We start from the raw sequence: 19,163 nt of genomic DNA, 5'->3' as shown, positions 1-19,163 counted from the left end.
TGGGCCAAAATAAAGCAAATTCTATGAAGGATATTATCAGAATGTTAACTGGTATGACTAGGTTAGGGTCTGAATGAAGACACAGTAGTCTAAAGAGAAGGCACCTGTCTTTGAGGTTTTCTTTTTTCTTTCTTTCAAAAGCATTGATTCCAGAAAAGAGTTTTAGTGCAAGGCCCACTATAGGGAAGAGGGAAGAATCTCTTGTACTTTGAACCCCAAATCTTTTAGCATTTGGTGAAAGATTTTTAAATCAGAGTAAAGTCTGGAGATACACTGGTAGAATTATGTTCCTAGAACACAAAAAGCCCTTGGTTTGATCCCCAGCACCAAAAAAAAAAAAAAAAAAAGATTGTAACCAAAGTAGATAGACTCTTGTGGTGGGATAATATTTAGCTTCATCAAAATTTTTACAATTTCATTCAAAAAAATCTGGTATTGATAATATCCTCGAGTACTTGATAGACACAAACATTAATACTCTGGAAAAATGTAGCTCTGTATATCAAATTATTTCTATAGAAAATTTTGCAGATTTAGTATTCAGCACACAAACTCTAATTAGGTACATGGTGAAACAAGATATAAGAAACAGCAGAGACTAGAATCAGCCCTATAGAAACTTTAGATATAGTTATTGGATTTAGTATGGCTCTGTTGAGAATTTTCAGCTAATTGAGAATATTATAAACTATAAAAAAGAAAAATGCCTATTTTATAACTGAAAAATATAATTCCCCAAATTAGGACTTTTGTGGATGGATTTAAGAGCAATCTAGACAACACAGAAGAATTAATGAATTAGAAGATAAGTTGGAGGAAAATATCCAGAATAAACAGAGGACAAAAGAATGGAAAATAGAGGAGAGGGTAAGCTCAAAAGATTTAATGAGGACTTCTAACATAGGAGTTTTGAATCCCTGAAGGAGAAGAAGGAATGGTATAGAAACATTAACAAGAGAATGACTGAAAACTCCAACGGAAGAAGGACTTTATTTCACAGATTCAAAAATGAGCCACTGGTAGAAATCACACTAAAGACCAACAACAACAACAACAAAATCTTAAAGTCAATTCAAATAAATAATCCCAAACCTTTAATGATTTAGTATTAAGATTGATATTGATTTTCCACCAGAAACAGTCACAACTGATTTTTATCTTTAAAGTCTTAAAAGTACTTGCCATCCTAGAATACTGTGACCTATGAAATTACCGAGAGGTGCAATAAAGGTGATAGCTATGAGGATAAAACTAAATGTTGAATGTTTAAAAATATTATAATTTCTTATGATTTTATATACACGTGTAATAAGGGTGCATAACAAAATATTGCATGTAAATCTTGGTAGTAACACAAGGAAAAGAAAGTGAAAGGAAAACAAAATTACTACTTAATATTAAACTCTAATTTATATGTTAGTAATCCAAGCTGTAATCCAAGGTGTAATCTCTGGAATGACCACTAAAAGAATTATTTAATTGTTGATTTCCAGGCTTGGAAATATGTAACTTCCAGATTAATGGTAGGAAAATGAAAAATTAACAAATGCTAATCCAATGAATACAAGAAAGGAGAGAAGACTTAACAGAACAAATAGAAATAAAAAGAACCTACTTAGAGATATATCAAAAGCATACAGATTCAGAAAGATTGAGATTGGAAAATAAAGGCAAAAACTAATGAAAAGAAAGTTGGTATATTAACATTAGACAAATCCAGCCTTAAGTTAAAAATTCTGAGAAGATATTCAATTTTCCAGAAAAATATAATCTCATGAACCCAATAATATGGTCTCAAAATACAGAAAGCAATGTAGAAGACACATGAAGAATTAAAGAACTCGGGGAGATTTTAACAGTATCCATCAGAAAAAGCACACAAAAATAACTCAATGCAGATATTGAGGTTTTGAACAACAGAGTAGCAAACTTGACCTTCTGCATAGGGACACTGACAAAAAAAAACACTACATCCAACAGGGTAATATATGTGGTTTTTTTTTAACTTGCTAAATTTACATATAGTCATAAAGCAAGTTACAACGTTTTTTCAAAAGTTTGAATTTCTTTTGAATATTTTATTTTGCCATGTAATACTTTATCTAGAAATCAGTAACAAAAGATAAAATTTTTAAATTATCATTGGCAAATTAATCAGTACTATCTAAATAGCACTTGGGTAAATGAAAATTAGAGTAGAAGTCAAAATATTTAGGGTTCACATGTTAGAAGACCATGTCAAAACTTGTAGTATTCATTATAGAAGAGAACATATGCATTACATAATTAAGGTTTTGGCTTTTGGTAACACTGATAAAATCTAACTCCCTTTATCTTTCCACTATATCAAGATGATGATATCTCAGGGAAAGTCTTATTTATTCATTTTATCAAATATTTATTGAACACCAGTAGTATGCCATGCCTAATACTATGTGCTGGGTATGCGACAGGCTTTCTCAGCCTCTGTAGTATTTACATTTTGTGACTGATAAATCTTTGTTGTGGGAGATTGTCCTGTGCATTACAAAACTTTTAGCATAGCTATGACTTCTGTACATTAGGAACAGTAACATGCCCACAATTTGAGTAAGCAGAAGTCTCCAAGCTTTGCCTGCTGTTTCTGGGGGTCAGGGAAGGCAAACATCTATGAGATTGAGAACCACTTGTCTGTATTGGTGTAACTAACAAGTGTGTCTTCTGCCCTCATGATGCTGATAATCTAGTGAGTAGTTTTAAATAGCAGAACAGTTATTTCAGACTGAATTGACTTGAGTTTGAATTCCATCACTATTTTTTGTTGTTGCTGTTGTTGTATAGTTGCTGTTAATTTTCTCTGTCTCAATTTCCCCAGTTATAAAATGGAGATAATAATGATACATATTTCATAGGGTCAATGAATTAGAGATAATATGTGTGAAGTACTACAAAAGTGCTTGGCGTGTAGTAGACAGTTGGTAAACATCATCTGCATTTTATTATTAAATAGACAACGGTGAGTATGTATTTCTAAACTGCAATAAATTTTGTGAGGAAGAATAGGGCTCCTCCTCTCCATGCTCCCATCCAGACTTATATTTGCTGACAGTTGTCTTTAAAGGATACTTTGAAGTTACTCAGGAAGAGACTGTACTTATGTAACAATGGTGATCACTTTGAACTCTCAGATACTGTGATTCTGATTGTATTGTTTTTTGATAGACAAAGGTGAACAGTTATCATTTTTTTCTGGCATTTATGTTTATTAAAAACCTAATATTGATAATTAATACTTGGAACTATTTTTATAATAGATAAAATTGTTACAAAATGTTTTATAGTTTTAAATTATGAAATATTTCAGTTTGTTTTCAAACTTTAAACTCTGAGATTATTATATTAATTAATTTTCTTTCCCTGAATGGCATTCCATGGTGAGCTCTTGAAAATTAGAGTAATTGCAATTTTATTGTGATTAAATGTATAATTAACCTTGGGAGATTATGAAACACAGGTTCAAAAGCTTCTAAAGTTGGAGTGTTCCTGATCCAAAAAACCAAAGTCTGAACTGCTCCAAAATTTGAAACTTTTTGATCTTCTACATAAATATCCCTAAATCCAGTATAATTCAAAATTTGATTTTTGAATTAATTTCTGGTCCCAATAATTTCAAATAAGGGTTATTCAAAATAAATGTAGACTATTGATAATTGCTAAAAATGAGATAAGGAGAGTTACATTATTAGTGAAAGTCATCTATAATTGTATTTTGCATTGCTAAGAGAAACTTAAATTGGAAAATAAAATGGTTTTGACTCCTCTGCCATTTTTGAAAATACAGTAATAAATTACTATTTAAACTTAATTTAAAATAGTTTTATTTTCCCAGAGAAGCAAATTTAAGTATAAGCTATTCAACACAGAAAAGATTTAAATTTTCTGATGAGCAAAAATAACATTCTTCTTCATTACAATTGTAGCATTTTGCATTAAAATTAGAAATATGAAAGAATTATTGTTTTTTTACAGCCAAGTAGTGTGTGGGCAAGTTTTTGAATTTTTACCATACTGATAGGGGAGAAATATCTTGCAATTTAAATTTGTATTTCTCAAATTTTTAGTGAAATTAAATATCTTTTAAGCTTAAGGGCCATTTTTGTGATCTTTTGTGAATTCTCTGACTATATATTTGGCCCCATTTTTTTCACCTAAGTTCTTATCTTTTTTTCTCTTCAAATTTTAAGAATAAATTTATAGAACATAAAAATTGGATTTGTATATGTGTGTATATAAACACACTTTCACTGCAGTTGTAATATATGAACTGTAACTGTCTACTTTTATTTATGGGAAATGTAATCAATTTTTTTTAAAAAACAAGAATTCTTATAATTCTAGGTACAGATCAAGTTGTTGCTTCAGTTCATTCAAATTAGATGTTTGCCATGTTAGGCCCATTGTTAAGCACTGAGGAGGAAACGTAGAACAAAGGCAGTGTTTTGAAGGTTACAGTTTAGTGGAAGAGATTAAAAACAGATAATAATTTCAAAAACTGTTCCAGATGCTGTGTAGGATGTAAAGATACTGAGGAAATAATAATGAGACTTGGATTATCCTGAGTGATCAGGAAGGTTTTAGGACAGTATTCTTAAGCGTTAAAGAGCTAACTGGATTTTGTGGGGTTCAAACTTTGTTGTTATTATTAATATGTTTCATTAAACTATTCACCCAGTAACTGGGCTACTTAGATACATGTAAATAAACTAGTGTGGTTCAAATATCAGTCAAGTTTGGATAGAGGGAGAACTGTAAAACATACATTTCTCTAGATTAGAACTAGCTCAGGTGGAACTAATTTGTCTTTGAAAACTCTAGTTTTTAATCTTAGGTAAATGTAGCATTCTTTTCTGTTTACTATTTTGAGTTTTCAAATTAGCATTTTAGAAATTTCCATTTTATTCATTTTTAAGTGTTTAGTTGAGAGTAGAATTAATAAATCATTGTACTAATTGCATTGAAGTATAGATAAGGTTAAGCCTAGTATGAAGTTTAAACTGAAACAAGTTAGCTTAATGTTAATGATAAGGAAATATTCAAATGAAATGTCATGATAAGCAAATGAAAAATAATTGATACATAAATTGAAATTAAATACGTGAAATGTTCATGTATGAAAGCAAACCTTAATTTACTTCACTGTGTAAATAAGGAAGATAACAATATTATTGTATTTTAGAGAAGATTCTATAAGACTTGTATATATACACATACACACACATACACAAATACATAAGCATATACATGTATATATCTTCAAATATATTTTTAAAATATCTTTCAAATTATCTTATTATAATGTAGAAATAATGACCCATAATCTAGTGTTTAATAACTTAATAAATTTTTCTGTTGACAGTTATTTATGTTTTGAATTGACTTCTAATTACTATAGTGGTTTGTATTGGTCAGTTCTTTTTTTTTTTTTTGCAGTCATTTTTTTTTCTCTAGAGCAGGGAGTCCCAGGGAGCAAGCTGTATTATTTGTGAATTAGATATCTGCCCAGTGAGTTCTATTCAGCACTTCTTTACATTACTCTGAAAGGAAAATGAACTTAATAGGACTTTTGCCTCATTTTTTTCTTTTTTTTTTTTTTACAGACACTGGCCAAAAAAAGACCCTAGACAAGAAAGATGGGAGACGGATGTCTTTTCAGAAACCTAAAGGGACTATTGAGTATACTGTAAGTTGTTGCTTTTAAAAAACGGACTTAACTTTGTAATTATGTTATTTAAGACAGTTTCTGTTCATGCTACACATATGGCAAAGATTGTTAATTGCCTTATTTAAAAAAATCTGTACTTCCCTCTGGATAACTTTTATTAATAGTAACAAGTTTTTTAGGATTATTTTTCCTTAATAAGAAAATTTACTATGAGCTATGAAATGTTTTTCCACCAAATTAAATTTAATATTAATGATAATTTAACTGTGAATCAAAGTTCTTATGCTTTAATAATTCTATTAGGTTAGACTTTTAGGAAAATATTTGCTTTTTCTAGAAATGTGACTATCATTATGTTTCCAGTAGTGCTAATGATAATGTTAATGACAGATAAAATGCTTTAAAAGACCTTGGTGGTGTGGTACATGCCTGTAATCCCAGCTGCTCAAGAGGCTGAGGCAGGAGGATCGAGAGTTCAAAGCCAGCCTCAGCAACACTGAGGCACTAGGAAACTCAGTGAGACCCTTTCTCTAAATAAATAAAATACAAAATAGGGCTGGAGAAGTGGCTCAGTGGCCAAGTGCCCCTGAGTTCAATCCCTGTTTACCCACTCCACTAAAAAAAATACTTAAAAGATAAGTTGATAGACTTAGTTTGATTTTTTAGCTATGCAAGTGGAGTTTTTTTTCCTGTTATTGAAGTGACAGTCAAATCTTCCTGCTGTCAATTTTTTTTCCATTTCTGATTCAATTATAGAAAACTGAAGTGAGAAATTGACTTTGGTGTTTGGTGTGCTGCTTATTTGGTGGAGTGTAAATAATTGTTTATTTAGATATCTTGACATGTTGTAAAGAAATTATTTTAGCTGAGTTTAATTTTTAATTTTTTTTTTTTACTTCTTGATAGATCTTTATTTTGTTTATTTATATGTGGTGCTGAGAATTTGAACCCAGTGCCTCACACATGCTGGGCAAGTGTGCTTATGCTGAGCCCCAGCCCCAGCCCCCTGAGCTTAATTTTATTTTATGCTTTTCTAATATATTATGAAGAAAATAGTGATTTAAAATGTTAATATAGCATTTGTTTCTTCATGAAACTTGACAGTATGACTCTTGGTTATTTTCCATGAATCCATAAAGATAAACAAATTGTCAAAATTTTGAGTTATATTCAATTTTCATGTAATATATAATTGACAATATCAGATATATTAGGTTTACTTTTTAAAGGTTAGAAACCAGTTAATTTAAGGTAGAATTAATTTACTACTTTCAAAAGGAATCTAGTAAAGCATTTTATAAAACTTAAAATTGTGTATGCTTGAACCTGCATGATGGAAAAGAGAGTAAGTTTAAATAGTAAGAGTGAATAAAATAATTTGATGTATTCCTTATGTTAAGACATCAAATTATTGTTATACGGTATAAAAAATCTAAACATGTAATCATGATGGTGAAGAATTGTAAAATTTTTGTTAATATTGAACTTAGGAATTTACCATTCTTTGTAATCAAAGTAATTGAGTATCTGTGGTAAAATTAAAATTAAATTAAGACCATTATTTTTGTAGAGAAGGTTAATTGAAACCTAAAATCCTCTCCTCTAGCATTATAAATTGCCTTTGGAAAATAAAGTATTTGCTGGAAATCATATTAAACAGCTAACAGGTGTTTGTTTAGAGCTTTATTTTTTTTTCATTTTATGTTTTCCATATTCCAGATTCTAAAAGAATCATATATTTCTAAAACTAAGAAAGAGATTATTGTTTTATAGTCTCCTACTTTTATAATCTACCTTAAATATATTTACAAACCTTTTGTATATAGAGTAATAAAATTAATCTGTACTTTAGGTAACCTTAGAGTTAAAATCATGTATGTCTACATATGTATGTGTGTATATGTACATATATGTGTGTGTATATATATGTGTACATTACACATATATATAATTTGTACACATATGTGTGTCAGTTTACTTATAAAATTAGAATAAAATCACTGTCAGTGGGAATTATAAGTAGAACTTAAAAATGATATACATATTTTTTCCTTTAATAACTTAATATTCCTATATTTTTCTACTGAAATGCCTTTCCAGTTATCAAATACAGTGACCTTTTTTTCTTGTTGCTTCCTGTTCATCATTCTTTCTACTTTTACTTTTCTTTCTGAGGGTCTATAAAAGTGCTTTCAGTGAGAACTTGAAGTTGTAAAATCAGTTTATATACCAAAAAATCTTTATTGTACTCTCATTCCTCATAGTTTAGCTGTCTGTAGATTTGTAAGTTGATAGTTATTTTTCTGCCAGTCTTTGGACAATGAGTATTAATTGATTGTCCTATGTACTCTGTTGTTATTTTATTTTTTAAGCAATCTTTTTGTTTATAGGTTACTTTTAAAGTTTTGTCTTTGTCCTTATAGTTCTGTAGTGGCATCAATAAGTTTAGATATAGCATATTTTATTTGTCTTTTGTTTATTGTATCTCTTCAGTCTTAGGAATCATCATTCTTACATTCCAGAAAAATTTTCAGTCATTAGTTATCTTCAGCTATATCCTCTCCTTCTGTCTCTATTTTCTCTTCGTAGAACCCTACTTTATTCTTGAAACTAATTGTACTACATTTTACTATCATTATCCTTTATTGCCCTTGTATTCTTGCTATCATTTTGGTTATATATTCCATCTGCATCACTGGCTGTTCATCTCTTCTTGATTCCAAATATGAGTGGTCCCTTGTTTTTTCTCATTTGTTCTAATGTTCATTTTGTTACTTGCAGAGTTTAATAACTTTACTATATGAGCTACTTAGAATAAGGTCAGACTTTTTCTATTCCTGATTTTTGGGGTGCTTACATTTCCTAGTATCATGTCATATTTAAAAAGTATAGCAAACCTTTTTTTCTTCCATCCTTGAATAATATCAGATTTTCTTATTTCTGTTCAGTCTGTTATTTATCTAGTTTGGAATTTTTAGAGTCAGTATCGGTTGCTTATTCACATTTCCTTTCCTGTCCTACTACTATTACTATAAAAACTCCATTTAATCTATAAATTAAAAACTCTTTAATCTTAGTTGAAAATTATGTACCTTGATCTATTTCTTTACATTTTGTTACCTTAAACCTAATCTGCAATAGTGTTATATTGATTTTTCTGTATCCATTCTCTTGTCCCATTAATCCTAGATTGTTGCCATAATATCATAAGGTGCCACGTAAGCAAATTCCTTTGCTTTATAACCATTTGTGTTTTTTTTTAACTAATCTTAGTTATCCTAGTTTACAGACATTGTGAAGATAAAATAAGTAATATGATTAAGAGTTATGATTATATGAGAGTTCTATGTAAACTTATAGATGTTACTACAAAATAACTTTGTTGCAGAGAACTTATATTATTTCAATAAAAGTAGTTCATTGTGTAGATGAGATGGGGGATGCAGAGATAGATCATTATTTTGCATAAATTTCATTCTATAAAAGCTAGTAAAGAAAATATTGTTTATTATTTAAAACACACCGTCTTCTTTTTCTGACTTTCCAACTTGTCTTCAACCTAATTCTAAATGCCTTTTCAATCCTGTGCTTTGTAAGAGTTTTAATTCTAATTAATAACCTTTTTAAAAATCTGTGCTTCATGAAGATTCTCTGGATGGTTTAAGAGGAAGAGGAGATATCTCACAAATGTGCTTTATATTTTTATACCTCCTAACCATGTCTGTTACCTTCATTTTAAAAATTTTTTTCTCTTCTCTTATTCTTGCCCCTTCTTCAAGAATCAACTTACACATCTTCACTTTGAAAATTCTATTACTTCTCTCAATTTCTCACAGTGTATCCCTTTCTTCAAGTGTTTGTTTTAAAACTTTCCTACACCCTTTCCTGGACAATTTTAGAGTACACAGTACACTGTCTGTACTCAAAACTTTCAGTTGCATTTGCTGTTCTATTGTAAATTTTTCTCCATCTTTAATATAACCATTTTTATCTATCTTGTTTTCCAATCAGATTATAAATTCTTTTTAGACTAAAACCACTTAGTTGCACTTAGTTCTATTCTCTTCAAATGCCTTACACAAGGAGGACTTCAATAGAATATATTGACAGATCAGTTGAGTTTTTTAAGTCTGATTAGTAAAATTCCATTGTTTATAACTTCTCTAAATATAAAATTCATGAAATTATATTAATTCAAAAGAAGATTGATCAAGTTTGATTTAAATATTTTACTTTTACATATAAATGGCAGAATATATACAGAAAAATCATTAGAAATGGCATTTTTATTTTAATATAGGTTTACTTTGCCAAAATACAATGATTATATTTTTAGAAATTCCATATATTTTAGAAACTATGTAAAGGAATAGTATAGTATTTTAATGACTTTGTAAAGTACACATTATGTTTTGTAAATTGTATTTGATATTTTGAAATAGCTTGAATTAGAGGTCCACATGTATTATGATAAGCATATATACTCTATATTATAAAAAGTTGAGATTATTTGTTAACAAAACATAATATTTCTTGACAGCTGTCTCCAGAGATAAAAATTCCTTTTATTAATCAAATTTAAGATTGCTTTATAGATATGTTAATACTCATTAAACATTATAATGTAGTTTTTGTTCTAACAGATTAAAATGATTCATTATATTTTTTCTTAAACAGGTTGAATCAAGGGATTCTTTGAATAGTATAGCCCTGAAATTTGATACAACGCCCAACGAGCTTGTTCAGTTAAATAAATTATTCTCCCGAGCAGTTGTTACTGGACAGGTATTACCTTCTTTTAAAAGTGTTGATATTTAGAATCATTAAGTAGAAAGTATTTATTGCTAGTAGTTTATAATGTAGAAAATGTAATAAGAATAATTTTATGAATGCTTTGAACAAATAATATATGATACTATGGATGGTTTAGGATTGGAACAGATCTTGTCAGATTGTTCAATTTTCTACAAAATTGTCATTTATGTCTGTCTGAGTTTTTTTAAATATATACTAAAACTAATTCTAAATTATCTTTTCAAATATAATTTTAAAGAGCTTTCAAAAGTATTTAAGTAGTACATGGATTAGATTTTAAAATGTCAACATTTTTAATGGTAATGTATGCTTCCTTCTCATTAATTTCCTTTTCAAAAGCAGCCAGTTCCAGTTACCAGGTCACATCTACTTTTAGAAATATTCTCTTTTTTTATTTTTAGGGCTTTTTTTTTTTTCATTTTAAATTTAATTATTGTTGATTGGAAAATGTTCTATTTAAGCACAGCAGATTTTTTCATGTGTACATACTGATGTATATCAGTTCAGTCACAATATGCTTTGGCTAATGTTAATGTGGCTACAATGAATATTCTTATGCATATTTAATTTTATTCATGTTTCTGTAGGGAAAATTCTGGGAGTAGAATGGCTAGGTCAAAGAGATATGTGCAGTTTTAATTTTGATTTTGATTTTATACTATTGCCAAATTGCCTTTAAGATGACTACCTATAGTATTTGAAAATTATTGTTTCCCCACCATGTGTCAGTACTATGTTCATCAAATGTGTTTAAATTGATTTTTAAATATCTTTTACTTTTACTCCATAGACCTGTTATGGTAAAAAAATATTCTTATAATCTGAAAGTTTTATTTTTTCCCTATTTTGATAATTGTATTTGCTTATAGGACATCATCTGATTATTAACATTTCAGTTTGACTCATCTTTATGTGATTTCTTTCTTACAGGTTTTATATGTTCCTGATCCTGAGTATGTGTCCAGTGTTGAGAGTTCGCCATCTCTAAGTCCCATAAGTCCTCTGTCACCAACATCATCTGAAGCCGAATTTGAAAAGACCACTGTAAGTATCTCTGCTTTTTCATGATGGCTATGAAGAAATATTACTGTGTATACATTTATCATGTTTTTTCATTCTACTTTGACTATGTTTAAAACAAGAGAGTACCTTTTGTTAATTAAAGTGGCAAGTTTTAATTTTTTAAGTAAATATTCTTATTAAATTTGATTTACTTTTGGTGGTGATCATCCATAGGTGCTCATCAACTCCATGTAATTTAATATTGAAAGGAATTTTACATAATACATGAGAGTATCACAATAAGAAGTCCATATCCAATTTGAATTTTATTTGTTTCTGTGAATATGCATATACTAGTACTTGGAAAACTTACATTTTTTGATACACTGCCTTTTTAACAACTTATTAACTTAATCATTCTTTTGAGTATAACATTATGGATTAATTTATCTAGCATATCTAAGGAATGAGTGTTGTATGTAAGTTACATTTTCAAACAAATTTCCAGGAAGAGACTTTATGTAATAATTTTGATTAAACTCTCTGAAAGGAACTATATTTTTCTTTGCCTTTCCTATATAAGTTAATACCAATCATATTTTTTCATTTTCATAATGACCTAGTATTTGCATATGATACTTTCTCCATTAAATAGCTAGATTGTTGTGCGGACATCTTCCTTGTTGCTCTGTTATCTTTCTGTGGCTCATTTTTCTTCTCTTCTTCAATTTGCATGCAAATAAAGTTTAGGATACCAAGTACCAAACTGGTAACAAAACACAAATTATTAATTTGCCTACATTTATTCATTTTTAAGTTTTTTGAGTTTTTTGATCCCTATTATTTCATCATATTCCTCTTTTTTATAGAGTAAATTAAATGTTATTATTGATAACTATTTTATCAAGGACTTTTTCCCTTGTACATGTATATACGAGAGAAAGAGACAGATGTGAGGTCTTTTTCCAGTGCTTATTTGTTGTATCTTATTTGTGTCAGTATGGAAACCTTGTACTTTAGAATGCAGTCACCCAAAAGGAATGTATAGGTTGAGCATCTCTACTTTTGACTAGGTTTCTTATTTTTGAATATTTCCATATATGTATTGAGATGTCTAAGTCTAGACAAAATTCACTTGTGTTTCATATATACCTTAGGACATGTAGCCTGAGGGTAATTTTATACAGTATTTTCAGTGTGCCATAGTTTTTACTGCATCTAAGATCAGGTGCTGAATTTGCCATTTGTGGCCTCAAGGAAGTACTCAGAAAAGTTTGGATTTTAAGAGCATTTCAGATTTCAGATTAGGAATATTTCCATATCAAGTCCCATTTTAAGAATTGCTCTCACATATGCCATACTTAAATAAGTCATAACCTCTCATCTTTCTCTTTGTATTTCTATGTATTTTTAAACTTATAATTTCTAAACAGTAATATCTACTATTTTAAGACTATATAAAAATGTATTATACCTGTTTTTTTATACTATGTAAATTAGAATTTTAACTTTAATTTTAAATTTAAATCCTAATATCTAAATATCTGCAACTTATATGTACTTTATTAAATGTAAAGCTTACATATTATAATAAAGTTATGTAAATATAAGTACCAAACATATGATTAATAAAAAAACTGTAATATATAATACTTATATGTTATATATAGTTTAACTTTGAAATTTTAGCTTATCTTAAATTCAACAACTTATTTGGGAATTATAATTTATTATGTGCTTTTAATATATTATGCCTGAATCATGGCTTGGTCTTAAATTTTTAGAACAGAATTTTATGTTTAATATCTGATAAAATAGAGCTTTAAAATATGACTTTTTATTTATTTAGATTTTAAGAAATTCTTTTATATACAAGAAATTCCTGTATTTTCAATATCATAAGAAATGGTTGAAGTACTGAGCAACACTTTTTTTCTAGATTCTAAATGGATGCATCACTTCCATAATTAGAATAAAAAATTGATCTTGCTTTGCATTTAACCTGGTTGTTAGAAAACTGAAAGCCAGATCCAAAGCTCCTTGTATAACACTAATGGTGTTGTTACAATTGCATATATTTTTTTTTGTATTTTATTTTGGATTTTGATTTTTAGCATTCTCAACTTCTTGATTCTAAGAAATTGAATGTAATAAATTCTGAAAGGTATAGGAAGTAAATGGTACTCATTATATGTCATATTAAACAGAGAAATTAACATACATTGCTTTAATATTAAACATTTTCTTTTAAGTTATTTAGCATATATATGTTGTATGAAAACTGATGGTATTTCTGCCTGTATGGCTTTTCCTCCACAAACTTCCTGTGTGTTACCTCTGTGTTACTAGAGAACATTTCTACAAATTTTCAACCACAAAGGGGCAAAAACACAATAAAACCAAGACAAGAAGGCAAGTGAAGAATTTGGAGTTATTAGTTTATGGTAGTGACTTATGGTAATATTATATAAATTATGTTTTTAATAATGTGTAGTTATCACATGAAAAATGACTCTGATTCAGCTTTTTCAACAATTTGTCCTGGTAATACTTCGCTTTTTCACACTTGTATATATGGGGCAATATCGGGGCTAGATAGATATTTATATGTCTGGATTTCTAAGGACCTTTTATTCTCCATTGACTGAAATGAAATTACACAGAGAAATATAAGAAAGTCCTCAAATGAGCTTCAAACAATTATATTAAGAATCACATCTCTTAGTATCAGTCAAAACTAGCTACTTTGAGATACGTAAACACTGCATAATGTAAATTTATGTAAGTTGTAATACTGTCTGATAATAATTTCTCTGAACAACTTTGACCTTTCTGAAAGAAAATATCTCTTTTGTGCTATATTTTGAGCATTTGCAAGCTAACTCATGTAATAGGATTACACTGAAAAATCAGAATTGTTGTAGATACTGAGTTATAGAATTATATCCTTTTAGGGAACCTAGGAGATCATGTTGTTCAGCGTGGTTTATTTTCATTTAAGGAAACATTTGATAATGTACCTTCAGATATCTATATCGGTCTTGTCTTGTGAGTTGGGGTTACATATTACATAATAATATTATTGTTAATTTGGAAGTAATTGAGCAGTCATAAAATTTGTTGATAGCTTTTTGCCAGCTTGCATTGGGCCTTTCTGGTGGTTCAACATCAGCTATTTTTCTCTTGACATATTTTCAGTCATTTGATGGAAGTTTGAAAGGGAAGGTTTATAGTGTAACAGTTAAACTTACTGGCAACATGTGTTGGTAACATGGATTTGCATCTCAGCTTCATCTTATTCATTTGTCAATTTACAGAATTTAGCTGAGTGTGAATTTCCTTTAAAAAGTCTGCCCTATATGGGTTGAAGAAGTTACATTTCTTCATTAGGTTAGAAAAAGTTTTGTAATGTTTGCTGTCTTTTCCAATATCTCAGTTATGAGACAGAAAAGAAGGCAGTCTTCTTTATTATTTCTAAAACCCAAATTAAAATTATTAGTTAGAAGTTACAAAGTGACAGATTTTAACTCAAATCTGAGAAGTATTGCTTCTATGAAAACTGTTCATAAGGCAGTTACATTTATTCATAAAGTATGAAATAAATGCCTCTGTGGACATATTTTTTAAAAAGGTTAAAGGGAATCCATCTACCCTTCTTACAGTGTTCAAGTGAATATTGAATTTCTGTGGGAGGATATTGTGTGTAGTAATTTAAAGGGTCTGAGAACTTGGATATAAAAATTTTAAGTGTAGTCAGATATTTTTAAAATTAAGATTATGAATAAATAAGAATTTAAATGGCAAATATATAATAATAGGCATACCTGTGGCATTCTCCTCAATATAATGCATAGATATTTTCAGATCACTTTATTCCTGTTGTAAACATCACAAAATGTGGTTTTCAGTAATTGAACAACAATTATACTCAACATTATAATTACACATTATATTATTTATAATTAGGTCTTGTTAGTGTATTAAAAAACGTATGCACTAATTTTCAGTTTTTAAAAATGTTTTGATAATTGTATATCAATAATGTTTTTTTCTTTTATCTTTTATTTGAACCATTCAATTACATTGTGAGAACACATTCATAGGCTATTCTGAAAAAGGTTCATGGCACCAAAAGTTTTAAACTATAATCTAACCAAACATTGTAGTTTGAAATTTAATGGTATTCCAATGAATGCGTTGTACTGTATATTTAGGCAACAAATACAAGCTTTTCACCTCTTCTCTACTCCCAAAACCTGATGGGTATTGTACAATCTTGTGAAGAACAGTATTTTAATAAACGCTTCACTGTGGATGCTGGTGGGGGTTAGAGTACAAGTAATGTAGTTTTTAATGTTTTCCTGATGATTATGCATGTTTTAATTTACATATTTTGTATGTGTGCCTGTGTGGGTATAGATATATACCCACACAAATATTTCCCTTTTAAGAAATCACTAGAAGTGTATGTTTAAGTTGTATTTGAGATCTTTACTATTGTTTTCATAAACAACACTATTATAGTTTTTTTATATAAGAACATTTTGGGCTAACCTCCAGAATGTAGTAGGAAAGAACAGTACATTGGGAAGAACTGTTCGTTTGACTTTCATAATGTGTTTATTATTTAGTTTTCTAAAGTGCCTTTTTTTCTTTTTTAAAGAATACTGATGTAATCCATCCAAAAGAAGCAGCTCCTTCATCAAATTTTACTGGTATTCGACCTGCACGAGTGGTATCTTCAACTTCTGAGGAAGAAGAAGCATTTACTGAGAAATTTCTTAAAATCAATTGCAAATATATCACCAGTGGCAAGGTAATGGATGACATTTTAGAGAAAACTTTTAATCATGCCTAATTTATTAACTAAAACATGACAGTTTGCCATTTACATTTTTTCTCACCAACATTAGCAAATGCCTGAATATTTTTTTAATATATTTTTAGTTTTAGGTGGACATAATGTCTTTATTTTACTTTTACATTTTGCTGAGGATCAAACCCAGTGCCTCATGCATGCTAGGCAAGCATTCTACCACTGAGCCACAACCCCAGCCCCAAATACCTGAATATTTTAAAAAGGCCTTTGTGTGCGAGACCCTGGGTTCCATCCTCAGCACCACATAAAAATAAAATGAATAAAATAAAGGTTTTGTGTCCAATTACAACTAAAAAATAATTTTTTTAAAAAAAAAGCATTTGAGATAATTCCTAGCTTGAGTCAGCATGGTCCTTTCACATAACCTAAAGTCTGGTGGTCTGTTACAATTGTTAAAGGTAATGGAGTACAAATAAATTCACTATAAAATGCAGTTAATTACTATTTCTAGAATGTTTCAAGAAGCATGTAAGAAAAAATAGATCATTAATGAGTACTATTTGAAATACTACTTTTGTAAAGTTATTATAACACATAAATGGGAAGAAAACTATTGAGTACCTACTATATGTCAGAATGACTTGAGGTATACTAATTAATTGATCAATTCAGAATAATTTGTGAAATAGGAGGTCCTATTTCTTCTTCATAGGAAAAAAAATCAGAAAAGATTTACATAGCCAAGGTTTCTCCATTATGGTCAGAATTCATAGTTTGAATCTGTTTTATCTACCATACCTGGCTGCTTTTTCAAGGAAAAACTTCTAATTTTCAAAGGAATTATTGTAAATTAATACAGAATTGAAAAATAAATTCCAGGTTTTACTTGGAAAATGACTATAACTTAATACTGACTTTGCAGGCATACATGAGAACCGTTACTTAGAGTCAGAATTCATGAACTATTTGAAATAACAAACATTTAGTGCATAAATTCCTCCTGAGCAGTCTTTTAGCTGCATCCCAGAATCTGGATAATGTAGTATTTTCATTCATTTGAATATATTTTCTCTGGATTTCTTCTTTGCCCCATTGAATATTTTAGATTGTTTTAATTTCCAAAATTGGGAACTTTCTAAATACTTTTTTACAAATATTTTTTAGTTATACATGAATATAATGTCTTCATTTTGTTTATTTATTTTTATGTGGTGCTGAGGATCGAACCGAGTGCCTCACATATGAGAGGCAAGGTCTCTGCCACTGAGCTACAACCCCAGCCTCTCTAGTTATCTTCTTTTACTTATTTCCAACTTCATTCTATGCCATCGGAGAGTATACCACTGATGAGACCTGTTTTAAAGTCTAGAATACAGTATGTCTCGAGAAATGTTCAATGTGCACTTGAAAAAATGTGTATTCTGCTGTAGGTAGAATATATTATAAATCACATAAGTCAAGTTGGGTGATAGTGTTGTTCTTAAGTATTCCTGCTGATTTTCTATTTGTTTTATTTCTTCTTAACAGAAAGATGTAGAAATATCTCACTGTAATGTGTATTTGCCTATTCTTCTTGCAGTTCAGTTTTCTTTTGGGGTGTGTGTGTGTGTGTTTTGAAACTCTGCTATTAGGTGCAATAATGTTTAGGAATTTATATTGACTTGATGAATTGAATTGTTTATCATTATGAAAGGCCCTCTTTATTCTTGGTAATATTCTTGGCTCTGAAACCCACTCTGGGAATAGTATTATATCTACTTCAGCTTCCTTTCAATAAGTGTTAACGTGTTTTATCTTTTTCCATTTTTTTACATTGAGCCTAAATATGTATGTATGTACGTATTTTAGTTTTTGGTAATAGGGACTGAACTCAGGGATACTTAACTATTAAGCCACATCCCCAGCCCTTTTTTGGGTCTCCCCAATTGCTTAGCGCCTTACTTTTGCTGAGGCTGGCTTTGAACTCCTGATTCTCCTCCCTCAGCCTCCCCAGCTGCCAGAATTACAGGTGTGCACCACTGCACCCTGCGGCATTGAGTACTTTATAATTTCATGTTATCTCCTTTGCTGGCTTATTACCCATTGCACTTTATTAGTGACTCATTTAGAATTTTCAGTATATATTTTTAATATGTCATAATGTAATTTAAATAATATTAAATTAGTTAACATATTGTGTAAGAATGTTATAAAAGTATGCAGTTCACCTTTGAACAACATAGGAGTTAGTTAAAACTGCCCCTCCCCATGCGGTTGAAAATCCACTATAATTTTTGACTCCTCAAAAACTTAACTAATAGCCTTTTATTGACTGGAAGCCTTACCAATAACACAAGCAGTTGATTAACACATATTTTGTGTGTTATATATATTATATATTGTGAGACAAGTGAATGGAACTGCAAGAAATTTCATTTTAATGGCACGTATAATTTATTGGAGAGATAACTACTCCTGTAGAGATGATTAATGTAACACATTGTTTTTTTATTGGTTCTTTTTAGTTATACATAACAATAGAATCTATTTTGATATATTTATACAAGAATGGAATATATCTTATTGTAATAATGGATCTCAGTCTTGTGGATGTACACAATGGTAAAATTCACTTAGGTGTATTCATATAAGTACATAGGAAAGTTACATCGATTAATTCTACTATCTTTCCTATTTTCATCCCCCTTTCCTTCCTTTCATTTCCCTTTGTCTAATGAACTTCTGTTCTTCCTCCCTCCTTTATTATGTGTTAGTATCCATCTATCAGAGAGAACATTAGGCCTTTTATTTTTTTGGAGTTGACTTATATAATTATCATGATAGTCT

The 19,163-nt window shown here is 29.4% G+C and overlaps 1 protein-coding gene across 15 annotated transcripts in view; it reads left to right on the top strand.

The window, feature by feature from the left end:
- Window positions 1–19,163, top strand: part of Oxr1 (oxidation resistance 1) — a 381,332-nt gene that overhangs the window by 311,073 nt on the left and 51,096 nt on the right. For 10 of the 15 annotated variants that reach the window (XM_021724665.3, XM_078016782.1, XM_078016783.1 and 7 more), the window contains 4 exons: window positions 5,637–5,719; window positions 10,379–10,486; window positions 11,447–11,560; window positions 16,182–16,334. In XM_021724665.3, coding sequence (XP_021580340.1) covers window positions 5,637–5,719; window positions 10,379–10,486; window positions 11,447–11,560; window positions 16,182–16,334 — 458 coding nt within the window. Of the gene's footprint in view, window positions 1–744; window positions 868–5,636; window positions 5,720–10,378; window positions 10,487–11,446; window positions 11,561–16,181; window positions 16,335–19,163 lie in introns of all 15 variants that reach the window. The other 5 variants (XM_078016784.1, XM_078016792.1, XM_078016786.1 and 2 more) reach the window with 2 other exon arrangements.

Source organism: Ictidomys tridecemlineatus, chromosome 7 (assembly GCF_052094955.1).
Source record: "Ictidomys tridecemlineatus isolate mIctTri1 chromosome 7, mIctTri1.hap1, whole genome shotgun sequence".
In the NCBI taxonomy this organism is placed as follows: Eukaryota; Metazoa; Chordata; class Mammalia; order Rodentia; family Sciuridae; genus Ictidomys; species Ictidomys tridecemlineatus.
This window is presented reverse-complemented; position numbering and strand designations above follow the sequence as displayed.